The following is a 25,431-nucleotide window of genomic DNA, read 5'->3' as shown; positions in this document are numbered from 1 at the left end:
CCTCTCCTTCCAGATTTGACTGGCCATGAAACGTACCTTCCGCCGCTGCCTCCCGTGAGAGTCAGCTGGAGCTTCAAGGCATAAAAAATTTGCTGGACCTGAGGCATCGGCTTGACTTTCCCATGTCCTGTCAATGCCAAAATGCTTCGACTCCTTTTTTCTTGTCCATCTTCCATCAGAGATCAGCAGCACCGCACGAGCCATCGCCTCTCGTTTCTTTAACGACGATGATTGATGGGAAGTTTTGCACGATAAGTCAGGCCTCGCCCTTGAGCAGCCAGCGTGCCAAGAGAGTCCGGCTCAACGGGCCCCTGTCTCAAGCAACGGCGAGCCCAAGGGGCCCCTGATAATCGAGCGTCATGGTGGAGCGGCTACCCCTACCTCGGCGTCGGTAGCGCGGCGGGCCCTGGCTCCATAGAGCCCCCCGGTCGGTTCCAGGGGCACCTGGGACCTACCTCAGGGAGAGAGCCACAAGGGACGGACAGAGAGGCGTGATTAAGCAGACGGCCGACGAGGCGTTGAATGGCGGCCGTTGGCAACCTCCTGGTCTGTTCTTTTGCACTACCCAAAGACCTTCTGAGTTCTGACAGGCCTAGTCCATCCATTCCCTTTTCTGCCTCGACCCCGACCCCGGGTCCTCCAGGTGGCGCTTTGCTGCCACTTGCAGCCACGAGTATCGGGCCCGTCAACACCAACACCCCCCTGGCTTCTCCCGCGTCCCCAGACCTCTCTGCGCTCTTGTCTCAGGCCGGTGTACCAAAGCTTCTCGATGCTTTTTGCCTCCGGGGCGTGACACCATCTGGCGGGGCTCTTGGGTCCATGACCGTGGCTAGGGGGCCCGATGTCCCATCATGGTCATCAGCAAGGGGCGGATGACTGAGAAACGGCTTGGTAGTCTCCGGTGACTGCGTGCCTGGGCACATGTAAGCGAAGGAACCCAACTCAGAGCGCGCCATCTTGGCATTAAGCCGTCGTCTGGGGTTGACATCCACACTTAGATTTGTTATATACCCTCAATGCCAGAGTCGACGTTGCACTCCGGTCCTGCCTGCCTGCCAGCCTCCTCGAACCCGAAACACTCCAACCCTACCGTGTGCCTGTTTGACCTATGCTATAGCTCGCCGCCCTAACATCGACGGCAGTGTCATCTGAAGCCGGCGCCATCAATCTCTGACACTGACCTACTTCCTCTTCTGGCTATCCGAGCAAACAGGATTGTTTCGACACAATGGCTCACATTGCCAAGTGCATCGTCGATATCGACGCCAACCATATAACTAAGCCAACGTCGCAGCCTGCAAACGAGCTGGTATGCCCCCAATTCTCTTCCCATCCAAACCTCTTGCCCCGGCCCAGACTTACCTGTGCCACTTTTCCAGAAAATATCCCCCCAGCCAGAGAAGCCCTTTACCTGGAGAATGCAGCAACCCGAGCCATCTAGGAAGTATCAGCTCTTCCCCAAGGAGAGGCGATTGCCCATCCTTAACAGCGGCAAGAACCCGGAATCTGAGAAGGCTGCCCCGGTTCCCGCCGCCCCTTCAGCCTCGACGAACGAAAAAGCAGAGAAGCAATTGGTTCCCAACAGCTTCAAGAAGAGACTCAACCAGGCCAGCTTGGTCCGACGCCGCAAAATCAGTGTACCCGAGGTTGGACCTATGACAACTGTTCAAGAGCTTTCAATGGACTCACGTACGCACACACCCAGTACACATTTCGAGATTGGAAACTGACTCGATTGCAGCAACCATTCCTGGTCGCCCGCCGTTTCACGAGCGCTCTATTAGTGCTCCAGGTAACTCAAGCAGGAAGCACCAACTTACGGATACCTTCCTCTACATCTCTAGCGATGATGAAGGCCCTGATCCTCGCGAGGAGAAAGAGTCTCGCCATCCAATGCCTCAAGGCTCGATTCCCATCTCGCCCAAGCATCTTGCCCCATTGGTCATCCCCAAGTCTGATGCACACTCGCCCATACTCCGACGCCAGCAATCTCTCAACTGTTTCCCCTCGAGGAATGATTCGCTCAGAACTGGCCGTAACAATGTGTCACCCAGAAGCCGAACTCCTTGCACTCCCGCTTCCTCGATGCCCGATCTCACAACTCCCAAATCAGCATCGTCCAATGCACCTTCTACTGGAGCGCTACCAACTCCAGTCTCGGCACCGATAACCGAATCCCGACCGGCGTCCCCCAAGCCTGCAGAAGGCCGTTTCACTCCCACTTTGACGGCTGAACCGAGCAGCGTCTTTCGGGGCCACCGAAGGGGCGGCTCTGAATCATCGAGCATGACAGACCGAGGTCGCCCACGAAAGAGGCCCGACTTGCGCACTAACAACGGACCAATTATCCAGAGGACAGAGTCCAAGAGGAGCAAGAGCTCTGAGAAGAAGGCTTTTGAGAAGCTCCCCACTGGTGTGAAACAAGCGGACGCCACACAGCAGCTCGAACAATCGGAGCTTGCTTTGCTTCAGAAGCAAGCCTTTGCTCAAGTGGGGCGATTCGAGGTGCTCAAGTCGACAGACGTTGAGGCGCTATCAAAGGAACTTCGTCACTTGGACGAGAGAACCGAGTACCTCCGTCGCACCTACAATGCTCTCCGTGTGGGCCGCCGAAACCTCCACTCGCGTATCTGCCAGTACCTGCGCTCTCCTCGCGTGGCCAAGTTTAGCCACGACTCGATGCTGAAGCAGGAGGAGGCGCTTGCCGAGCTGGATGCTTCCATTGACGACTGGGTCAACAAGCTGGAGCAGGCAGAGAACCGACGCACCCGCGTTCGCCAAAAGCTTCTTGAGCACGTTGCTGCAGCTGCTTGTCTCCCTGTCGGCGGACTGCCCATGACACCCGAGCCACAGCAGCAACAGGCACCGAGCAGCACTCCCTCTTCAGGTGTCGGCAACATCTCGACACCGCCCCGAAGCCCTTCTAAGGATACCTTCGCATCTCCTCACAGCACAAGCAGCCCACACAACTCGCCCTCGCCCTCGCCCCAACGTGTTGTGGCTCAAGTCCCAAGCACCATCCTGGAGCAGCCTGTCATTGAGGAGGCAGAGACACAGGAGGAGGAGCCGGAGCGCCCAACAGTCATGGCATCTTTGAAGCGATCCGACGTTGAGAGCATTCGCATCTATGCTGGAGACGACGTTTATGCCCTCCTGGCTGATGTTGAGAACGAAATCACTCTGATGAGCAAGCAAGCCAGCGAACCCCCATCGGCAGTCGACATGATGGAGACTAAACGGATCGCACTCCATCGCCAACGAAGCCACGAGATGCTCAATGGCTTGTCTGCTGATAACTATGCCATGAAGCGAAGGGATATCTCCGAGCCCAGAGCAGTGTCTCCCTTGGCATCGCCCCCAACGACTCATGAAAGCGAGCCTGCTGAAGACGACATTCCCCTTCTTACGAATACTGTCTACAAGCCTTGATGGCTCAGCACTAACCCAACACTTTTAATCATTTCATCGTTCAGCACCACTTTACTATGAATTACGGCCGACCCCATACAATCCTTTGATACCCCCAGCATATTTCTCGACTCTTTCTTAGCATCATCATCACTCATATTATCATTTAGCCTTTTTTATTGCCTCTTAACGAGATTACCACGGCTGCAACAGCATGTTAGACATCTCATATCACATCATGTACTATCATTGGGCGGTGTTGGCAGGTTTACTCTGCGTTTCTTGTATCATTTTTTATGTTGGTTGGTGATTGGCGCATCACATTAAGCCCTGTATCTTTACTATCTACACTGGGACACTCTAGATCCCTTGTCTAATCATATATTACTCAAAACATTACTTGTCAACTTTCAAATCCTTTCCACTGTGACCGTATGTCGTATTTGACCTGGTATTCACGTCGCACCATGATGTTAGTATGCTGTCTCCTCGGCTGAATATGGTTGAAGGGGGAAAGCCCCACGTTCCAATCACAGTCTTTCGTGGTGTCACAAGCCAGTATGCGTATCAAGGTTGAGAAATACGGATACGGGCAAGGATAAGGGTGTCTATCGGATGCGTCAATCCCTGAGGGTTGTTAGATGGTAGGGGTTAAGGATTGATGGTCTTGACCAAGTTTGGATGCGTTGTAAACAAAAGAAGGTTATCGTGTTGAAAGAGGAAGGAGACGTAATCGAGAACAATGTGAGGAAGATCAGGGGCACACTAGGAAGTCAATAGGTGGAGGTTTTCACATTGTCTTGGATAGAATACACGTCGGACTTGGCAAGGGAGATAGTGTCTGGATGTCAATTGCATGACTTCGAGACCTCGAGATTCTTGATCATCGGATTGTGGGAGACCCGCAAGCAAGACCTTGTCCACCAGGTAGAGAGACCCAAGCTCAAAGGCTTTCTTCGCCTGTTGATGGGCACACATTGAGTAAGCCACGAGCCTCCATCCCCAGGCTGTCAAGAACATGGCTCCCGGTTCCTAGAAGAAGATCAACCCTGCTCCCGCTTCCATCCCCCTCCCCTAGTCTAGCGTTCATCCCAAGACCGGACGAAAAAAAGAAAGATGATCCTCCCACGTGCAGCCCATGGCTAGTAAACGGTCAACCGTCGATAATCGTACGACGGCTTTTGGCACCCCTTTCCCATGCGTTTACTTACTTTTTGGTTCTGCGTGGGTCCCGGACGGCGCGGAGATTGAGGAGGACCGTGGGCTTGACAAGGGGAAGGGATGGGGGCGATCTACCTACCACCGGCCGGTGAAAGAGTTGCTTTTTTGTCCGGGTGGGCTATGGGGGAGTAAAGTGTAACTCAGACGGGGAGGATTGTTTACTCTTTTGTGAGGAGAGATGACGTGTACGGAATCGAATTGTCCGCGCAGAGGCCATTGATTGCTGCACGTTCGCGGGTATGTATGGTAGAGTATCCGTAGAATGTGACAAGACGTCTCTAGTCTATAATCCTCCCCTGAGCGGTGATTCGGACGATGGATGAATGCTTCGGGCGGTGCTTCGGGCGTGAGATTATGTCCGTCTTGGTCTTGGTGAATATAAGCGTTTTTTACGCGTTTTCCTTTGTTCCGGTATTAATAAAAGCGAGCGAGACCATCAAGGCCCCCGTCTCGACATATCTACTATACATGATCATCTTGTTCCTCTTCTTCTTCTAGTGCAGTTTGCAACAACATTTGAAAACCCATCTGCTCCGTTGCCGTTGCCGGAGTTGCCCTTCTGTGATTGATGTTCACCCCCCTCCCAAAGTCGTACAAGAAAAACACAAAAAAGCAAGCCTTTCCCTTCCTTGGATCTCAGCAAGAGACCCTCGAATACACCAAACACCAGGTCATGTTTCTTCCCATCACATTACGTATTACTCGCGCAGAAATCAATGTGTCACAATTCGCACAACTTGTAGGATCAGCCCAAAGAGCAGTCCCCGAGCCACCTCTTCGATCTGGAGACAGTCAAACACTCGGCCGAGTGCCTCGCCTGTCGCAGCCTGACCCATCACGCCCATCAGCGCAGCTGGCAGGCCGCTCTGGATGAGCAGACGACGGGCCTTGACTCGGAGCTTCTCCTTCTCGTCCGCGGTGAGCTCTGCAGGCCACGCGGCAAGCTCTTGCTCTGTCGGCATCATGTTCTCCCGGATCTTGCGCAGCTGATGAGCCAGACCCGCGTCCGACGTGTTCGCGTCGATGACGGACTTTTGGATCAGCGACTGGACCGTCAAGAGGGACGGGTTTCCGGGGCGAAGCAGGAATGACTTGGCTGCTGTCAAGAGGGTGCGTCGGATGTTCCATGCCGAAGACAGCGTGTACATCTCATTGATGACGGCAAATAGCAGCTCAACTGCAACCCGTGTCTCAGGCTCTGAGAGCTGAGCGTACTGCCTGGCAGGCTTCAGAGATAACCTCTTGCCTCCCGAGACAGATGGGGGAGGTGTCGGGATCTGCTGTGAACTCTTGCGACCGTGCTGCTGGTTCAGGATGCTATCGTTCATCTTGTCTTGCATGTCACCGTTGCCCTCGGGCGATCCATAGTCGTCCGCGATCTGATCAGGTGGGGGCGGCAGCTTCGTAAAGTCGAGACTGGCTGATGAAGGAGATCGTAGCTGTGCAAGACTCGGCGCACGGCTATGCTCCCGACTAGGCCGAGCACTGGCTGACGCCGACCCGGTCTCCTTACGGTCTGCTCGGCTCATGCGCAGCTCTGGATCCGACTCACTCTGCGACTGGTAGCTAGGACGACGCTCCATGGGGGGCATCTTTCCAGGCTGCGTAGATACAACCGACGATCGCTGGCTGTCCATGCTGTCCCGTGCCGAGCGAGCTGGAGATCGCATACCATTGATTTGAGTCGGAGGTGTCGAGATGGAGAGTCTGCTCGAGTGGCTGGTCAAATCTACAGACTGGCTCGTAGTCTTCCTGCTGAGGCCCGGAAAGTTGCCAAAAACTCCTGTAACGCCTCCAACCAAGGTCTTGCCTCCCTCCATGGCACCCTTGGGCGCCGTTGTCAGCACGTCCAGCATGCCCTTGCCCATAGACTCCCATCCGAAGCCAGACTTGGATTCACTGTGTGTATGCCCCTTAGACTTTTCCAGGAATCGCTTCATGCCTTCGCTCTCAGCCAGACTTTGGTACCAACAGGCATCTCGAAGATACCTCTCCAGCTCGCCACGGAGTGACTCGCGAGTGTGGACTTTCCAATCTGGTAGGTCCTTGTGAAGCTCGGTGAAAGCTGTAGCACCCGAGATGTTGGCAATTCGCCTCAAGATTTCATGCAAAGTCTCGAAATCATTATATCTTCGTACAATCATCCATCCAGCATAGCCAGCCACGGATGGCTCGACTTGGACCCAGTAGTCCCAGGTGGGCTTGGTACGGATACGACTCTTGTCGCCCGTGGCATCATCGTGCAGGGTGATGGATGCATTATGGAGAGTAAGAGGCGCTTTCTTAGGCGGCTCATCTTCTTCGTTGTCTTGGCCCGGAGGCACAATCTGGTCAAAGCTCGTGAAGCGGGTTCCCTCTGATCCCTTGGGAGATGATTCAGGGCTCGAGGAGTCCATGGGTGATCGTGGCGTAATCGGAGTCGGGGCAATATCGCTCTTGGTAGAAAAGCCCTCGGTTGACGTTGCCGATGGGAGAGACCTTTCGCCATACGCTGTAGACCTGGGAGATTGCTCACCCGTGGTGGATAGTCTCTTGTTGACGGTTGATGATGAGTTGGATCCCTTCGTAGAATTGACCGACTCGCGCTTTCGTCTTGCGTCTTCCTCAGCAATCATTTGGTTCATGCGCTTCATTTCTTCCATGGCGTCATCCATTTCCTCCTCTGCCTTGCTCAGCTTCTTCTTGTGACCAAGGGGCTCCTTTCTTCGAGCTCTTTCGTTCTCGAGTGAGCTGCGTCCCGGCTTTGCGATACCGACGTTTCCGACATTGCCGTCTAAATCCGCAAACACATTCGTGGTAGCGGTCGCCTCAGGGCCACGCTGCATGCCAACATCAATGGCCTGGTTCAAGTCAGGTTCACCAGCTTCGAGGAGGTACACAATCCATCCGTTGATCCAATCGGCTTGACTGCATGTTTGGAGCGTCTTCTCAAGAACCGAGTTCGCAAGGATCTCACGTAAGAAAACACGGGCAGGATCACAGTTGTATGCGTTGCGGTCGAGAAAGCCCAGCAAGTCTTCAGCCACCATCTTGAACTTGGCCGCCTGTTGGCGCTGGTTTAGGAGATTGGCCAGGTGACAGTCGGGATTGGCGGCAAGGTAGTTGTAGACGGCGTCGGCCGCTGTCATGCTGCTGTCGGGGGGCAGTTCGGCAAAGGCGGATGCGAGCTCGGACATGAATACGATGATGATCGATGACGAGTTGGTGAGGAGGTCGAGGAATGCGTCTGCGGGTCTCTTACGGCTCAGGTGGTTAGAGACGGCGAGAAGATACGAAGTGAGCGTCTTGCGGCAGGCCAGAGGGAATGAATGGTCAGCCGGAATGATCGGGCTGTACCACCATTTGACGTAGTCCCTAATAACGGCGTCGACGAGTCCTCCAAGGGCTTCCCGAGTCTCAGGGCGGAACTCGTCAAAGTTTTTGATAGCCGTCTCTTCATCGTCGCTGCTGTCCTCGGCCTTCTCCTCTGTCTTGTTGTTTCTGGATTCGAGCAGTCGTTCTATAACGTCGATGCCTCGTTCTCCTCGGACTGCCCTAGAGACTTCTGGATTTCGAGCTTCCCAAGAGATGAAGCCAACGACACCGCCGAATGCGCCGATAAGGACGAGGCCCAGTCGTCCCATGGTCAGGTATGTGAAGGCAGCGAAGCCGACTGCTACACCAGCAAGGGAACCAGGAGTCGCAGTAGCTAGAAAGTGGAGGACCTTGGCGACCGGTGTTTCTTCATCGGAAGGGCATGTTGCGTCGGTGGCCGTATTGTTCGTCGTCGTCTCGGGCTTCTCAGGGGTCGTATCATCGTTTGTTGATTGTGTCTCTTTGACGGAACCATTGGCCAGCTTGTCCGTCAGCACTGGCTTCTCGTTTTGTTGAGTTGAAGCTGGTAAGCCATTCAGCTCTTCGCCCTTGAGCTCTGGCGAAGCCGGGCGGTTGGCACCTTGCTGATGCGCATCTTGGTCGGGGATTGAAGTTGAATTCATCGGGAAGGGCAAGCTGTTTTTTGATGCTTCTTGTGCAAGGGACGGGGGGGTAGCTTTCCCTAGTGAACAACCGTAGCGAAACCGTCGGGGGAGATCGTCACCATAGCAATAGAAATAGCAGGAGTTGAAGGGCGAAGGTGACGATGAGGTGACGGAATGCGAAAGGCAATGGAAGGTTGGTGTAGGATCGAAAAGTCGCCTGGAACGCTCGGGGAATGTATCACTTGGTGTCTCGTCTGGAGTGGGAGGTTGTGTCGCGTGTCCTACGATTTGCTCGACCGGGCAGGGCTACCACGAAGGTTTCAAATTGCCAAGGATTGGAATTGCTTGTCTTTGTCTGTCAGGGGTCGAGGCCCGTAAAACCCCCTAAAGGCCCCTGGGCCCCTGCTGTTGTCAGCGGCTCGTTCGCTGTCGGCGTCAAGATGGGGGTTGCAACTGCCACTAAAAACGGCACACAGCATGGGGCTGTTGAGGGCTAACGCAGCCCCTGATCGATTGATGGACCCCTCCACATGCGAATACGGCATCCAAGCATGGATCCATTCATGTGGCCAATCTTTGCGAGGAGCTGACTGTGTTGTTTCGTTTAATTAGCCGTGCTGCGCGAGCAGGGCTCACCTTGGTAGTCGACGATCTGAATTTTCTTTGCTCTGCCTCTTTCATGTGCTTCTTTCGTTTGCCATGTCAGCTGATGAGACTGACGCCCTCAAGCCCGCTGTCGGCATGGATTAGAAGGACGGAATGCACGAATATTTTCACATGAAACAAGAATGGAATGCAGACAACTCCCTCGCTTCAAATGATTTAATGGCCTCTAATTGGCTGGCGGCAGTTCCGCAAGCAAGGGTGTTAATTAAACAAGTCGAGTCACGTGGGTTGGTGTCACATCAACTCCCCGCGTATCAGACGCGTCCCGCAAAGAGTTGACAATTCAACATCAGCTCAACCTCGACATCAGATCCATCTGCCACGACCCTTCTGTCGCCGTCTCCTTATTGGGACCCGGGTCGCGATCCTCGTTCTAGCCTTCTGGTTCATAGTTTAGCGCACACAACCTATCGCGACTCTTATCAAAATGGCCCGCATGGCGACCAAGAAGCGCGCCGCTGAATCCGACTCGAGCGACGCCGAGGTTGCCCCCAAGGCAGTCAAGAGAACGAAGAGCTCTGCATCCGGCCCAGCTCCAGATGGCAAGGATGATGAAGGCCATCCATACTGGGAGGTACGCGCATACGCCTTCTGTGCTGATACTAGTTGAGTCGCTAACGCGAACTCGTCAGCTCTCCAACAAGCGCCGGATTGGCGTCTCTCAGTTCAAGAAGATGAGCTTCATCAACATCCGAGAATATTACGACAAGGATGGCAAGACTCTTCCCGGTAAGAAGGTGAGTTGCTGAAACTTCACAATGTGGGGTGCATGTTAATCAACGGATGCCAGGGTATCTCCCTTTCTGTTGAGCAGTACAATGCCCTCGTCAAGGCCATTCCAGCTATTAACGCCGCCCTTCGCGCACAAGGCGAGAAGGTTGAGGAGCCCGAAGATGAGGCCGAGAACGCCCTCGTGCCCGTGTCGAAGCCTAAGAAGGAGAGGAAGAGATCTCCCAAGGCCAACATCGAGGCAACCAGTGATGAAGAGGAATGATGTCGTATTGATTGGGGTTATACCAGTGAGGAGAGTATTGCATCGATACATCGGGTCTGGAGTCAGGCGTTTTCGGTCGGAAGCCGGATGAGTATGGTTTTGTGACGAAGTGCTACCAAACTTCATGTGAAAGAAGAGATGGGTTGATTCTGTCGAGGAGCCAATTATAGTGGACAGTAAATTCATGAAGGCGAAGCATTGACAGTCTCTTATGAAGTTGTGTGCAGTGGGGTGGTGGGATTTTATCTAGGTTGTGTAGATTCGATGTGGCACATGGAGCACGGAAGAAATCTTGGCACCAAGTCAGTGTACTCTCCTTACCACTCCTCATACTGAAAACTCGTAGCTGTCACGGCTCAATAGCTTGACCTGTTGTCTGAGCACGACCCCGCGGATGGATAAGGTTGTTGGCCAATAGATGGCCCGTCGATAGTCTGCCAGACAGCCAGGATCACATCAGACAACACTCCCTTTCCTCCCAAGATGCTAGCCTCAAATGTCTCTAGCATAAGGCTTGACCACCGGCCGAGAAGCCACTGGGCTTAGCGCCTAACGGAACATGGCTTTATCCTGCACCTTGAAAGGGGTCATTAGCTGGGTGCATATCGCGACAAGCGATGATAAAGGACGGGCGTCAATGACCCTTGGTTAGCAGAAGCTATCCATGTCAGCGATTGACGACGAAAAGACCATCATTCGATTTATAGATAGCAGAGAATCAGCGTGGTAAAGACTTGCTTCGAGACTGTGCTCGGCCAGGAGATGCGGGTTGGAATTTGTAACCTCCTTTCTCATGCATTAGTAGCGCTGGGAAGGTTGAGATCTCAGGAAGCAATTAACTACCGCTGCCGTGGCTGAAAAGATCAGGAAATAGATGCATGATCTTGAGATTCATCGTCTTTACCCGCGTCAAACTCCTTTTCCAAGCAAAGATTGCCGACTTTTAATGGCTTCGGTCCACCACAGGGCCAGACACCCATGCATGTCTTATTCCCGGCCGGCTCGCCCAGACCCCGGGGTCCGTCCCGAGAGAGCAGATGGGAACAAAGAATTCCATACCGAGAGGGAGAGCTCAGGATGCCTTCCAGATCTGGTGAATGGCGGGCATCATCATCCTCAAGAAGATGGGGGTCGGGTTAATCTTGAACAATTGGATGCGGCTGATTCAAGTGTCGCTGACCGAGGGCTGCGCCCCGCCCGGCGCTTGGAAGCGCTGGAGATCAGGAACTTGATCAGCAACTTGGGCATTGGCAAATATCGGATGGGAAGCCGATGGTGATCAGGTTTGATGCAGCTGCTGTATGCAGCTTCAGCGCCCTTGAGCGTCTACACGAGCTCTGCAGAGTACTCACATCCTCCCTAGACCATCGTTATGTAACAAAACTCAACATCAGCATCACTAGATCCATCAATACATCTGAATCTGGACCATGGTGAACTGCCATGACCGATAACGGTATCCTACACGACCCCGAGACCCAGACACGTCCCTGGGGATGGGATTGCTAGCTCTAGCGCCGCCTGACACTAGATCCATGGAGCCTAGCCCCTGGAAAATACGGGGATCATCAAACCTCGCACGCCTCTCAACTCCTATTATTACCTTCTGAGCTGTCCTCTTCAAGGTTTGGAGAGCCGCCTTGTCTCATCTTTTGCATCTACAATTGATCTTTATACTGTAGACTGTCTTCTTTTCTTTACTGACCAAAACCTCGTCGCTCATTTTTATTTTCATCTTTACTCGTCACCTTTTTAGCGCTCGCTGGGAACCTACTTATCGGGTCTTCCGCCCAGTGACGCAGGCACTGACGCACTCACACGATCCTTCGTTTCATCCCGGATTTGAAAGGCAGTGAGTCACGTGCGCATCACTTTGCACGACCTCTCTGCCCTCTTTTTTCTTACAACCACTCTCTTTTCATTACTTATCTACCGGAGCGGCGTGGTACATAACCGATCGCAGAAATGAGAATCTCGTGGCGCCTGGGCTCGGGGTACGTCGAGTCGGTGGATGATTACATCGGCGTCTTGATACCGTTGGATGAGGCCCATCTCTTCAGCCAAGCGGCGAAGTCGAAAAAGTCTTCCGAGAATGAAAAGGTTGAGGGCGAACTCGATGACCTGGAGGCCAAGGAGGAGCGCGAAGGCATGCTTGGGGGCGATCCTGGTGAGTACACCATCGAGGGTCTACGAAAGGAGATGAGGGAAGGACGACAAGGACGATGGACGACATATGAGAGTAAGTGGATGAGCATGGACGATTCAAGGCATTGGAAGCTGACAATATCACAGTCAAGTCAAAACTCATGAACAAGGCGGTTGGAGATATCGGCATGGGCAGTTACAATTGGCAGCTGTTCGTGCTCTGCGGCTGTGGATGGTTCGCCGATAACCTCTGGATGCAGGGAGTCTCCCTTACTCTCCCATCTCTATCAGCCGAGTTTGGCGTCGACGAAAAGACGGTTCGATACACGACCAGCGCCCTGTTCGTCGGCCTCTCCATCGGCAGCTTCTTCTGGGGCATCGGCTCCGACTTTCTAGGCCGTCGCATCGCCTTCAACATGACCCTTCTGATCACTAGCATCTTTGGTATCATGGCCGCCTACGCCCAGAGCTGGGGTGGCGTCTGCTTCTTCTATGCCGCTCTCGGTTTCGGTGTCGGTGGCAACCTCCCCGTCGACGGCGCCCTGTTCCTCGAGTTCCTCCCCGACGCCTCCAGCGCTCTCCTGACACTCTTGTCCGTCTGGTGGCCCGTCGGTCAGCTCGCCTCCTCGCTCGTTGCGTGGTACTTTGTCGCCAACTGGCCTGTCGAGCAGGGTTGGAGGTACTTTTTGGTCACCATTGGCGTCATCACCTTTGCCATGTTTGTCGTCCGCTTCTTCATCTTCCACCTGTTTGAGTCGCCCAAGTTTCTCCTCAACAAGGGCCGACAGCACGAGGCCGTCGCCGTCATCCACGGACTGGCCTACCGCAACGGCACAAAGACGTGGCTTACTTCGGACCTACTTGATCAAGTTGCCCTTGAGGATGATGAGGAGGGTATTCCTCGTGTGACGGAGCAGCGAAGGCCAAAGCAGTCTGCTGCGGATGCTCTCCGAGAGAAGCTCCGGTCCATTTCCGGAGAACGTCTGCGCCCCTTATTTAAAAACAAGACTCTCGGACTCGCCACGGCGCTCATCTGGTTCTCCTGGGCCAGTATCGGCATGGGCTATCCTCTCTTCAACGCCTTTCTTCCTCAGTACTTTGCCCGTACACACGCCGACTCTAACGAGGGCTTCCAGTCTGAGACGGACACCATATCAGCAGAGACATATCGCAACTATGCTATAGCCTCCATCATGGGCGTCCCCGGCTCTCTGTTGGCCGCCTTTCTCGTCGACCACCCATCCCCCTTCTTCGGTCGTCGAGGAACGCTCGCCGGCTCTACTCTCCTTTCCGCCATCTTCCTCTTCCTCTTTGTCTTTTACGGCACGACCTCGACTGCCCAGCTGCTCATGTCGTGCGTCGAGGCGTTTGCCCAGAACATCATGTACGGCGTCCTCTACGCCTTCACGCCCGAAATCTTCCCTGCCCCTGTCCGCGGTGCTGGCACCGGCGTGGCCAGCTTCCTCAACCGCGTCACCGGCCTCATGGCACCTGTTCTTGCGGCTACAGTTCCTGGTGATGGTGCTACTACGCCCATCATCATGTCCGCTGTCCTGATCTTGTCAGCCTTTATTGCCATTTGCTTGATCCCTATCGAGACAAGAGGTGCTCAGCGCCTGTAAAGTCCAAAATACCGGAAACATAATAGATACTCGTAGAGCCCCTGACTATGCGCCGGTTAGTCAGGGGCCCCAGTTAAACTCAACACACGCATACTAATGACCTGGAGTCAAAGAGTGGTCTTGGGTATGGCATGCATTTATGTCTTATTTGTAAGGGTTGGTTGGCGTTGTTGTTTTCAACATCAGGCGTTCATATAGGCAGTTGGGACAATCGTCTATTCAAAATGTATATTAGGCTCAGGCTTGGTCTATCTATCGTGTTCCCTTGGCGCCCGCAGGTGCATCGACTCTCCTCCTCCTAAGTGACGTGCCCATGGCATCCCTCACCATGGGATCTGCTCTGATGGTATTCTGTACAAGCCACTCCCTCATCTTGCCCTGCAGATTGGACGCAGCCTCAGCATCTCCCTTGTAAGGCGCCATCTCCATGTCTAATAACCGCACAGCATCACCGTCGAGCTGCTTTGTCAACAGCTCAAGACGGTGGAGGCTTTCTTGCAGGGCCTTCTCGTCCTTGTCGTCGGCCTTTTGTTGGCCACTGGCTTGAGCCACGAGAAGCGGGCCGATCTGGTTGAGAGCAATGTATATGGTGATAATAAGCCTCCGGGCCAACGAAATGATCTGAAATGGGAGGTATGGTGGTAGAGAGCTGACACGGGCTATGACAGCGTTGACAGCATTAACAAAAGGAGGAAAGTCGGGTCGCATGACGGTATGAAGCTCGAAAGTGCAAAGAGTGACGAGAATGAGCCAGCGGTAGTATTTGCCAAACTCCATGTATCCAAACAGGCCGAGAACGTAGATGGACGCAGCAGCGACAGCGTAGTGAGGCAGGATGCCCGAGACGATTCCGCGGGTGACATAGTCTCTGATGGTGACGCACTTTTGCCAGCGCGCAATCTCAGGTCCGAAGCGCTCATAGGCGAAACGCTTCACGGCGTCGTGTAGGGTGTCGCTCGCGAGCTTTAGGTGCATGAAGAATGCAGCCGAGTCTGTGGCATCGCGGCCAGCCTTGTCCGGGTGGTGCATGGCAGCAAGGCGTCGGAAGCGGGACTTGATGTCGCGGTCGGTCGCGTTGAGGGGCACGCCAAGGTCGGCATAGTAGGAGGACATTCGACGTTGATCATAGTCGGCCTCGAAGATGGTGTAGGCCAGGTAGATGGCTACGACGAGGATGTGGATGGTTCGGCGGTGCGAGTTGAATCGTGCTGAGCCAGGGGTGGGCTTAGGGTCGCCGGCGCGGATGGTGATGCCATAGTAAATGGTCTGTACCCATGAGGTTGCGAGCTGTAGGAAAGTTAGCCGTTGGAGAGGGTGTCATGATGGACAGAGCGTGCATACGCCAGGAAGAAAGGCCCAGCCTAACATGGAAAGGTAGCTCGACATGCTGGGCGACGGAGCATCAAGCGATGCGTTTTGTGGTCTCAAGAGAAGGTAAACTCATCCAGCAGACGAGCAAAAGCAGTTCCAAGAAAATGAATGGCAAAAGATCAACCAGGCGCAAGTTGGTTGATCTTGGATGTGGCCAGGTTGCCGTGTCTCAGAGATATTCGTTGGTGTTTGGTTAATGAGATGCGTCAGAGTGGGTCTAGCGCTACAGCCTGGACTATTGCTTGATTTCATTCCTTCAACTTCCACTACTTACATCAATATTCTAGAGAACAAAGAGCTGATATTGGTCAGCATTGAGGTCACTCGTGTCAAACCATCTAATGCACCGCCACGTTTGCCCGTGTCCAATCGTTGATCGATCATGCCGGATCGTCAGTTTAAACTCCTGGTCGGTTTCAGCTTCACCCTGCGAAACCACAACCATGGACAAATCATCTATCAAAGACAATCCTTCTGCGAACGCTACCCTACCGATAAAGCGGTTATTAACGTTTAATGTTTCATTTTTTTCTAGCCTCTCAGAGGTGTTCCATACCTCAAACTCAGCATGAGCCACACCACCCATGCCAACATTGCAACCCACTGGCACTGCTGGGGTCAGCGCATAAGAAAGATCTGAAAATAGGTTACCAGATCAGAGGATCACTGACCATTATCTGACGTTTGACGTGATATGTATGCATGTGATTCGCTGTACAAGCGCTCTGAAACATCCTCCTCGGTAACCTCCTTGGGGGCCATGTGCAGTGGCGAGCAGCAAAGATGGACGCCATGTTATTTCAGTAATAGATGCCCTTGGCTGTTCCCACGTGAAGTTTTCTATTCATCCCATTCTTTCCAAATACCCTTCATCATGTTCCTGGTACGGATATTCCCATTTGTTACAGCTGCATTGGCAGCTTGCAACGGCCATGACAAGCTCTGTGATCGCAAGTATTCCGACATAACATTTATAGGCACCCACAACAGTGCCTTTGTGGGAGAAACACCAGTCCACAATCAGTACAAGTCAGTGACGGAGCAGCTCGATATGGGTGTGCGGTTCTTGCAAGCACAAACACAGGACAAGGATGGTGAGATCCAGATGTGCCACACTCACTGCTGGGAACTCGATGAGGGGCCTCTGAAAGATTACCTGCAAGAGGTGTCTGACTGGATGGGCAAGAATAAGGATGAAGTTGTGACCTTGCTCCTGACCAACATTGATGGACTGTCGGTTGAGAAGTTCGACGATGCCTTTGAGAGCACTGGACTCAAGGACCTCGTTTTCCACCCGAAGAAGAAGCTGGCCCTGAATGAGTGGCCGACGCTCCAGACATTGATCAATGATGGAACTCGTCTCATTGTGTTTATGGGTACTCTTCTCACTGATGGCGTATGCTCTTGTTCACTGTGCTAACTTGCGTCAAGACTATCACATGGACCAAAGCAAGGTTGACTACATCATCAGCGAATTCGACTACTTCTGGGAGACTTCATACGGTGTGACCGATGATTCATTCCCAAGCTGCGACGTCGACCGGCCAGAGAATGGCGATCCGGCCAAGCTCATGGGTATCACGAACCATATGCTCAACCACGACATTCTGGGCATTGTGGTACCAAACCAAATTGACGCAGCAAAGACAAACTCGGCCGAGTCTATCCAGAAGCAGATAGATCTCTGCGAAGGCAACTGGGGGAGACGGCCGAATGTTGTTCTTGTAAGTTGACGGACGAAATTGTGAGGATGTTGCTAACAGGTGTTGCAGCTGGACTGGGTGAATGTCGGAGACGCGATGGACGTGCAAGTGTCTTTGAACGGGCTTTGAGATGATGAGTCTGCTCCAACTATTTATCGATTATTACGCAGAAACGAGACAGTTATTGCACGAGTTTTCAACACTCAAGGTCCTGCCTGCTGTCTTGGTCCGCTGGTGAATAAGGCTATTCTGGACCTCCCTTTCTAACAAGTGGAGCTGAAACAGCTCTTCACCACTTGACGCGTAATTGGTTTAGTGGTAAAATTCTCCGTTGCCATTCGAGCAGCGTCGGGGAGCCCTGGGTTCGATTCCCAGATTACGCATCCTTTTTGACCCTTTTGGGGGTTGTTGATGATTTCTTTTTGCTCATGTTGACGTTACGCAGCAAGATGTTGCCATGGTGTTGTGGTGGTGATGAACAACAAACGTTATCGAGTGGTAACAGGGCGGGTCTCATTGGTCAGAGCGGCAACCTTAACCGGACGGCCAGGGGGAAGGTGCCCTGACTAGCGCACTAACCCGTCTCCACAGGGGGAAGCTTGTGCTTCCATGCTCCCCACGAACCAACCACTTGCAGCTCAATGCTTGATTTGGGCCAGGGTTCCCGGGGCAAAAGGCTTCTTGTCAATAAACTCGGGAGGGATCTGACATGAGGTTACTTTTTGGGTTCAAGAATACGAGGGGGAGGTAATGGATTCGTCATCGGGAGTCTATGTTTGGACGACTGACAAAGACGTGGAATGGGAAGAAGCAGGCCCCTTTCTGCTGGAATGAAGCTGAAATCTCTCCCTCGTGATGGCTCCGAGACAAGACGATTCGGACACAAATGCATCGTCACATGGAAGAGCGTATCGATTGGATGTTTCCTCCCCTGGTCGGCTCGTGAAATTGCACATCACGGTACTTTGAGAGGCAACCATCACACACGCAGAACACACACACATCATCTGCCGTATGCAGCTGTGGTCGCCGTTCCCGTTAATTAGTGGCGCGCCTCCTTTTCCCGCTTGGTCTCCCTGATCTTCGTGTTTACGGGGCCGTGACAGATAGCCTGGCATCAATTCGTCTCTTTTCTTCTTTCTTGCATTTTTTACCCTCTTTTTTTCCTCTCGTCTCTTGTTTATCCTCTCCCTCTTCCCCTCCATACATCCACCTTTTTTCCCCACGTGCTGGAAGCTGTTGCACTGCTTTTGCTCTGATCAGCTCCATCTCGCGATAACATCATGTTGCTTCGCAACCTATGGCGTGCCGCCCTGGCTGCGACAGCAGGTAATAAGCACTACTACCAAACAATTATTTGCATGGGATCTTACTAACCACCACTCACCTCTCAGTCCTGCCATTCTCCATCGCCAAAGACGACAAGGATGAGGGCGGCCAATCCACCTTTGTCTCGCCAGACGGCAATGTCGCCTTTGCCATCGACATTGGCGAGAACATCGACACCGAAGTCTACTGGAGCCTGCGCGTCAAGAAGGACCTTTCATGGGGCGCCGTCGGCCTCGGAAGCCCGGATATGCCGGGAGCTCTCTATCTCATCATCTACAAGCACCCCGACGGCTCGAGCGTCACCTTTTCGCCCCGTACCGCATACGGACACTACGAGCCCAAGTTCTATGAAGACATGAAGTACGAAATCCTCCAATCCAAGTCGGGTATCAAGGGCGACTACATGTACATGACAGTCCGGTGCATGGAGCGCTGCCGCAGCTGGCCAGCCAAGGACACAACTGGAGGAGTGCTGGATGTATACGACACCAACAAGGCCATCTACGCCTACGGGCCCAAGGAGGATTACCACAGCAAAGAGACGGACGCGCCGCTCAAGTACCACAAGGGATATGGCGTATTTCAGATTGATGTGGGGAGGACGCACGGCAAGTCTGAGCTGCCGTCCATCAACGACTCGACCACCAACGTCGGCTCCAAGCTCCTCTCAGCAGACGGGTTCAAGCCGAAGCCGAACTGGATGTCGCCGGTCCACGGCGTCTTTATGGTCCTATCCATTGTCCTCCTCATGCCTGTTGGTGTGGTCTTGCTCAGGTCGGGAGGCGGTGTCAAGTGGCATGCTCTGAACCAGGTCATTGCCACGGTTGGCGTGTTTGCTGGCTTTGGAATCGGGGTGGCCAATAGTTTCTACTATCAGCGAGTATGTGATCATAATTATTGTACGGGAGCGGTAACTAACAACTGCCCTAGTCACGCAGCTTCAACGATCCTCACCAGGTCATTGGATTCATGGTCACTGGCTTACTGCTGGGACAATTTGGCCTGGGAGTCATGCATCACACCCAGTTTAAGAAGACCAAGGCGCCTACAAAATACGGCAGGGTTCATCTCTGGGTTGGTCGCATCATTCTCTTCCTGGGCACCCTCAATGCCTTCATGTAAGTCTTTGACCCACTAGCCCTCGACCTCGCATCGCTAACCTGTCTAGGGGTTTCACCTTGGCCCTGAACCGGAAATGGGGCATGCTTCTGGCTATCCTCATCATCTTTATCTGCCTCACCAGCCTCATTCTCATCTACGGCCGCCGATATATCGAAAACCGACGCCGAGGACCCCGAGGGCCTGGGCTTGCAGGTCCCCATGGCTACAGCGCCGAGCCCTGGAGACAACAGCCTCCCCAGCACATGGGCTACCCTTCGGAGCCTCCTCCCGGCTATGAGCCCCCTTCGAACCAGCCAATTGGGCTTGCTCCTCTGTCACCTGCATCGCCGTCGCCATGGAGGTCAGAGGCAAAGGATGATGAGTCGGATCTGAACATTGGGCGTGAGCAACGGCCGAGGGAATTTACTTGAGCGATTTTTAATGTCTGGGGGTTTACATGTTTGGCGTTTAATGGTACTGGTCTGAAATATCATGAGTGGGCATGGCAAAAATCGTCACCAGGTATGTGACGACAAGATGGCTTGAAACGCCCAGAGTCGACCGTTTGAGCGGATGACATTCCATAACATGAAACATGAGAAGCAATGATTCACTTCAGTCTCGCGCTGTGACGTGACTTCTACCCGTATCAGATCTCGTCTCATCTTCGTCGCCTGGGAGCCATATCTCATGCCCATCCCCTTCCTTGACGAACAAGCTGGCCAAGATGCCACAGATGCCGACACAACTGAGAATCCACCATACCAGGCCGATCATGCCTTTGTTGAGGCCGAAGCCGTAAATCACACCACCAATCATTGGACCGATTGTCCTTGCCGCGCTGCTCACGCTCTGGCCTATCCCATGGATAGTGCCGAGGACACTTGGATGGGGCGAGCAGTTGTTAACGAGAATAGTCTGACTTGGAATCGCAAAAGTTCGACCCAGGACCTGGATTGAGAGGACGCCACAGATGGCCAGCCAAATGGCAATTCCTCCCTTGGGGCCTGGGGGAGGAGAAGAGTCGCTGCTAGGGACAACTGAGAGGTACGGGACGAGGAAGTAGGCAACAGGGAAGCAGAACAAGGAGAATCGCCAGGCCTTGGTCGTCCCCAGGCGTGCCGAGATGTGGGGGTAGAGGAATAACTGCAGATTTATACCGATGAAGCCCAGAGTCGCCATCGCAAGTCCCACAGACCGAGGAGGGAGGCCTAATCCACCAGTAAAGAGAAAGGGGAGATGTCGCGGGTGCTCCGAGGTGTCTGGATTCCAGACCGGCGTCGACAGGAAGACGAACCAGAGAGAATTGAATGTGCCAATGTGCACTCCGAGCAAGAAGCTCGCGACAAAGGTCATGGTGACATTGCGTGTGAACATTCGTTTGAAGGGGAGGCGCTGAGTATATCGCCTCGCTGGACGCTTCGTCGTGATCTCGCCCTCTGGTGCCAACTCGACATCTTGAGCGGGAATAGCAGTATAGCCCTCATGCGAGCCACCTGGTGAGAACCGTTTGCGTATCAGTGAAGCGAATCTATGCCCAAGACGAGAGCCAAGATCTTGCGGGCCATCCCGAAGCGCGTCGAGAGTCTCCTCAAGACCGAGCCAGACCGTCAAAGCAGCAATAGCGAGGAATATTGAGCTAATGATGTTTGGCGTTGCGTATGGATACTTTAGGAAGAAGTCGACCTTGCCAAAGAGACCAGGATAGCTACCCGCCGGGTCGGATAGGAGACCGCCCATGATGGGTCCGAGTATCACACCGCAGTTGAAGGTCATGGGAAGTAGGAGAAAGGCCCTTGACTGGTACTTTTTCTCTCGGATGATCTCGCTGATCCTGTGGTGGGTTAACAAGTGTTTCCCTCGTGCAGTGTAATATGCATGGCTTACATGGTCCTCATAACTCCAACATTACCGTTGGTGGCACCCCCAATTGTTCGAAATAAGAGAGCCTGCCAGAACGACGTAGCAAATCCAAAGCCCAGGCAAGACAAGCTCGTGCCGCAGAGACCTATGAGTAAAACCGTCTTGCGTCCCGAACGGGGCGAGTCCGCAACACGACCCCAGAGCATGGCCGTGAGGAACTGGGCAGCGGTGAAGCTGGCATGAAGAACGCCAGCCTGCGCCGAGATGGTCGAGTCTGGTGCGTCTGGGTCGAACCACTTGAGCTGGTAAAACATGTAGGCCTGGAGGGAAGACTGAACGAGGGGCTCGCTCATGCGGGCGAGGGTGATGATGAAGAGCTGATGTTTCTGGGGGAGGTCGGACCAAGCGACAGGCTCGTTGGCCTTTGGCTCTGGCGTTGGGCCTGGGCTCGGGGGAAGGAGGCCATCGGGTTCCGCTACTTGGCTGAGACGGCGAGTTGAGTCTTGAGTTGTCTCGTGGTGTTGAGAGCTCGGGTCATGATGCTCCGAGACCTCGGATTCATTGTCACTGTCGGATTTACCATGCATTTATACGGATATGACCAGCTTCAGTTCGGATATCTCTTCACAGGCGACGAAGTTAGAGAATGAACAAGAACGAATGTGTCTGAGGCAATATTTTCAAAGTCTCAACATTCACCGTCGCTCTCGCTTGATGAGCAATTGCGATGACGACCAACCAGAGTCCAATGAGATAAGCACTCTCCGCCCCACGCCCGCCTTCCTTGTCCCTTGTCCGACCGACGGAGCAGGGACGACTCCTCCGGCTCCCTGCTTCCGCTGTGGATGTGGATACCCGTGGCCGCCGATTCGCGGGGCCGGAGCGATAGCGGAGCTCCGCACGGCATTTCGGCATTTGGTACGGAACTGGCGGGAACGTTGAAACATCTTTCCTCTTTGTCTATTCTAGCGTTGCACCAACATAATCAAAATCACAACTTGCTGCCCTTGACATCAGCTGCAGGCGTTAACCGTCGACCAGACTCGTCGAACTCAATCTTCTTCCCACTGATCAGACTCTCCTGCAGTAGACAGCAGATGGCCACAGCCTTGACGGCTCCCTCCAGCTTCACGGGGAGCTCCTTATCGTGGAGACAGCAGTCGGTAAACTCTTGCGCCTCGGTGATAAAGGCCTCCCTGAAACGACCGTAGTAGTCTCCAGGGACCTGTCTCCTAATGCCATTCGCGTCGTGGACGTTGACCAGGTTTGTCTGCGGCTGGGCGTTTACTGTCGCTTTGCCCTTTGTGCAGATGAGTTCGGTTGTGTCTTCTTGACCGGCTGCCATCATGCGCGAGGCGTAGATCTGGGCAATCTTGCCGTCCTACAGTCCAACGTCAGCTTGTGTCAATGTGAGAATATCGGATGTTCTTACATAAAACTCAATAATAGCCAATGCATTGTCTCGGTCAGTGTGGTCAAGCATATCCTGCTGAACAGCAGTGACGCCGGCTGAGCTAATGGTCTTCACCACACTGTCATGTCCCAAAAACCAGAGAGCCAGATCAACATCGTGGATAGACGTGTCGATAAAAATGCCAGCGGCATGCTTGAGGTAGCTAGCAAAGAAGGCAGGGTTTAGCAGATCGCATGTCTGAGATCGAAACACGGCCAGACGGCCCAGATCTCCGCTCATCACCTTCTGGTGAGCGTCTCGGTAAGAGGCATCGAATCTCCTCGAGAAGCCACACATGACTTTTTGCTTGGGGTACTGTTTGAGAGACTTGTTGTACGCATCCAATACTTGTTGAGACTGGTGTATGGTTAGCCAATGGCTGAGAATCATGATTTTGACGGACATACAATCTCTGGGCTTGGGCTAAGAGGCTTCTCACAAAGCACATGGAGGCCCTTCTCCATTGCCTTGATAGCTTGCTCCGCATGAACAGATACTGCACTCGCAATGACAACAGCCTGAAGTGTCGACTCGGTGCTGAGCATCTCATCATATGAGAGATAGGTCTTCACTTGGGGGACCAGGGCCTTGGCAGCATCGAGCTCAGCCTGGACGGGCGAACTAACAGCGATGAGATCCGCGTCGGCGACCAGCCTATGAAAGTGCTCTGCATGGCGTAATCCTAGATGCTAGTGGTGAGAGGGTGTCGTCGAGTGTTGTGTGCTTAGTGGAGGAGCTTACCCATGCGGCCGACGCCGGCGATTGCGACTTGGAGGTTTGCGGGGGTAGGCATTTTACCGGCTGGGACTTTTTCTTTGATATGCTTCGTTTCTCACAGAAACTTAATGCTTGTGGTATTCGATTCATGGTTTCTTCGACCTGAGGCTTCTTCTTTATACATGTCCATCGAGACACAACATGATCAAAACTCCCTCTCTACGCATCCGCGCTTCTCTCCGTGCTCATGTTTTTTCTCAAGTTTCCCGAAAACAATGCCTCTCTCAGCCATTCATGAAGCATGAATTTGAATCCCCCCGCAACGATACACAGCCGACATGGCGGCCGGGTTTGAATTCCGAAGAGTGACAAGCTCCACTTACATCGTGGAGTTTGAGATGCAGTTGTCATTGGCTTCATATGTCGGAAATGTCAGTCCGAAACCTAGACTTGCATATGCAGCCTAAGGAGAATGGTCGAATAGTAGGATTGGAAGCTTGTATTGAGCTTCAGGAGTATCAATTGGACAGAAAAGAGACATCCGAGGTGTATGGATAGGTGTATGGATGGACAAGAGTCAACTATCTCTCTGTCAATGCACTGAGCTTGTCATGCTCCGGTCTAGGGTAAGCCACTTCGCTGGGAACTTTCAGCATGTCCGGTCCATAAAGTGTTAAATTGCGGGATATGTGAGTCTGACTGGTCGGTAGTGTGAACCTAATTCTTGTGAAATTAATTCCTATTCAGTCCGGTGCCATTGCAAGGCTAATGATTGACTTCACGGTTTCTTACTAGATGGTTGATAGAGACAAATGGAGCGAGCAGTATGAGTGAAATCGGTGGGCATGAAAATAGTGAGTTGACAGACAATGTATTCAAATACGTGGAGATACAGTATGCCTAGAAAGTATACAAAAACTCTTAGTATATCGCATTATTAAACGCGTTGCTGGTTGTGATAGCTACACCGCGACTCTCGATAGTGCAGAGTCGCACCCACTATCCACTGTGCCGCGAGATAAGAAACTGAGCTTCAACCACCAACTCCAAACTTACCTACGTCACTCCTCATTCCATCGCATCGACTCTGTATATCAACCATGTCCGTGACAATCAACATTAACGACTTGGACATTCAAGTCACGGCCGATCGCCTCACGCAGGAGGCATTTGCGCCCTTTGGCGACGTCGTCACCAACCCTCGACCAGACCTACACCCCACCTCCTACGCCTCGCAGGGCGGCTCACTACCGTACGAAGGTGCCTCGGCGAACCAGGGAACTGCCATCAAGTACAGCCATGTCAGCAAGCCCAAGAACCTCTACGCCCAGGCGCCCAGTGGCAATGGCGAGCTCATCATGAGCCAATTCATCTGCGAGGCCCGTCAGCTCAAGGAGACCGACGACCCTTCTCAACGCGAGTTCACCGTCAGCGTCCTCGAGAGACACCCCTTTACGTCGCAGACCTTCTCCCCGCTCATGTCTACCTCTTCAATGTATCTAGTCATCGTGGCACCGAGTCTTCCCCCAAGCCCGTTGGACGAGGGTCTCCCCGTGCCGACCGGTGATGGCTTACCCGGCAGAGGTCTACCTGACCTGAGACGCCTACGCGCTTTTGTGGCGACCAACAGACAGGCCGTTACCTACGGCGCCGGGACATGGCACGCCCCAATGGTGGCAATGGGCAAGGAGGCGACGACGCTGGACTTTTTGGTTGTGCAGTTTGCGAGCGGAGTTGCTGAGGAGGACTGCCAGCTCTCCGTCTTTGAGCCGGAGAAACCAAAGATTAGGGTGCGGATTCCGGTCGTCAGGACAGGTCGCTCTGGGAAATTGTGAATTAAAAATAAAATAGGCGATATTTGAGGATCAATCAATTGCGT

At 53.3% G+C, this 25,431-nt stretch overlaps 10 protein-coding genes and 1 non-coding gene across 11 annotated transcripts; 7 read left to right on the top strand and 4 right to left on the bottom strand.

Moving 5' to 3' along the window:
- Positions 1–1,228: 1,228 nt before the first annotated feature.
- LRP88_02847 (Up-regulated during septation-domain-containing protein) lies at positions 1,229–3,429 on the top strand (the record flags this gene model as incomplete). The annotated part of the gene is made up of 3 exons (XM_083239485.1): positions 1,229–1,309; positions 1,380–1,689; positions 1,742–3,429. The coding sequence occupies 3 exons, from the start codon at positions 1,229–1,231 to the stop codon at positions 3,427–3,429; spliced, it is 2,079 nt and encodes a 692-aa protein (XP_083104615.1).
- A 1,913-nt stretch (positions 3,430–5,342) lies between these two features.
- LRP88_02846 (PXA domain-containing protein) lies at positions 5,343–8,606 on the bottom strand (the record flags this gene model as incomplete). Its single annotated transcript, XM_083239484.1, has 2 exons — positions 5,343–7,062; positions 7,129–8,606. The coding sequence occupies 2 exons, from the start codon at positions 8,604–8,606 to the stop codon at positions 5,343–5,345; spliced, it is 3,198 nt and encodes a 1,065-aa protein (XP_083104614.1).
- A 1,075-nt stretch (positions 8,607–9,681) lies between these two features.
- Positions 9,682–10,248, top strand: LRP88_02845 (transcriptional Coactivator p15-domain-containing protein; the record flags this gene model as incomplete). The annotated part of the gene is made up of 3 exons (XM_083239483.1): positions 9,682–9,828; positions 9,887–9,991; positions 10,045–10,248. The coding sequence occupies 3 exons, from the start codon at positions 9,682–9,684 to the stop codon at positions 10,246–10,248; spliced, it is 456 nt and encodes a 151-aa protein (XP_083104613.1).
- Positions 10,249–12,213: 1,965 nt separating this feature from the next.
- Positions 12,214–14,015, top strand: LRP88_02844 (major facilitator superfamily domain-containing protein; the record flags this gene model as incomplete). The annotated part of the gene is made up of 2 exons (XM_083239482.1): positions 12,214–12,487; positions 12,541–14,015. The coding sequence occupies 2 exons, from the start codon at positions 12,214–12,216 to the stop codon at positions 14,013–14,015; spliced, it is 1,749 nt and encodes a 582-aa protein (XP_083104612.1).
- Positions 14,016–14,267: 252 nt separating this feature from the next.
- LRP88_02843 (J domain-containing protein) lies at positions 14,268–15,401 on the bottom strand (the record flags this gene model as incomplete). Its single annotated transcript, XM_083239481.1, has 2 exons — positions 14,268–15,302; positions 15,357–15,401. The coding sequence occupies 2 exons, from the start codon at positions 15,399–15,401 to the stop codon at positions 14,268–14,270; spliced, it is 1,080 nt and encodes a 359-aa protein (XP_083104611.1).
- An 859-nt stretch (positions 15,402–16,260) lies between these two features.
- Positions 16,261–17,218, top strand: LRP88_02842 (PLC-like phosphodiesterase; the record flags this gene model as incomplete). Its single annotated transcript, XM_083239480.1, has 3 exons — positions 16,261–16,762; positions 16,818–17,110; positions 17,159–17,218. The coding sequence occupies 3 exons, from the start codon at positions 16,261–16,263 to the stop codon at positions 17,216–17,218; spliced, it is 855 nt and encodes a 284-aa protein (XP_083104610.1).
- A 172-nt stretch (positions 17,219–17,390) lies between these two features.
- LRP88_02841 lies at positions 17,391–17,472 on the top strand. Its single transcript has one exon. It is a non-coding gene; the product is annotated as a tRNA-Gly (tRNA).
- A 900-nt stretch (positions 17,473–18,372) lies between these two features.
- Positions 18,373–19,950, top strand: LRP88_02840 (uncharacterized protein; the record flags this gene model as incomplete). The annotated part of the gene is made up of 4 exons (XM_083239479.1): positions 18,373–18,418; positions 18,508–19,298; positions 19,349–19,536; positions 19,587–19,950. 4 exons carry the CDS (start codon positions 18,373–18,375, stop codon positions 19,948–19,950), a joined length of 1,389 nt encoding a protein of 462 aa, XP_083104609.1.
- Positions 19,951–20,134: 184 nt separating this feature from the next.
- Positions 20,135–21,969, bottom strand: LRP88_02839 (MFS transporter; the record flags this gene model as incomplete). The annotated part of the gene is made up of 2 exons (XM_083239478.1): positions 20,135–21,353; positions 21,407–21,969. 2 exons carry the CDS (start codon positions 21,967–21,969, stop codon positions 20,135–20,137), a joined length of 1,782 nt encoding a protein of 593 aa, XP_083104608.1.
- Positions 21,970–22,373: 404 nt separating this feature from the next.
- Positions 22,374–23,628, bottom strand: LRP88_02838 (Gfo/Idh/MocA family protein; the record flags this gene model as incomplete). The annotated part of the gene is made up of 4 exons (XM_083239477.1): positions 22,374–22,763; positions 22,815–23,192; positions 23,243–23,517; positions 23,577–23,628. The coding sequence occupies 4 exons, from the start codon at positions 23,626–23,628 to the stop codon at positions 22,374–22,376; spliced, it is 1,095 nt and encodes a 364-aa protein (XP_083104607.1).
- Positions 23,629–24,652: 1,024 nt separating this feature from the next.
- LRP88_02837 (ureidoglycolate lyase) lies at positions 24,653–25,387 on the top strand (the record flags this gene model as incomplete). Its single annotated transcript, XM_083239476.1, has 1 exon — positions 24,653–25,387. One exon carries the CDS (start codon positions 24,653–24,655, stop codon positions 25,385–25,387), a length of 735 nt encoding a protein of 244 aa, XP_083104606.1.
- Positions 25,388–25,431: the final 44 nt, after the last annotated feature.

This window comes from Fusarium phalaenopsidis (assembly GCF_050370095.1).
Source record: "Fusarium phalaenopsidis strain FUZ10S chromosome Unknown contig_32286, whole genome shotgun sequence".
NCBI classification, from domain to species: Eukaryota; Fungi; Ascomycota; class Sordariomycetes; order Hypocreales; family Nectriaceae; genus Fusarium; species Fusarium phalaenopsidis.
This window is presented reverse-complemented; position numbering and strand designations above follow the sequence as displayed.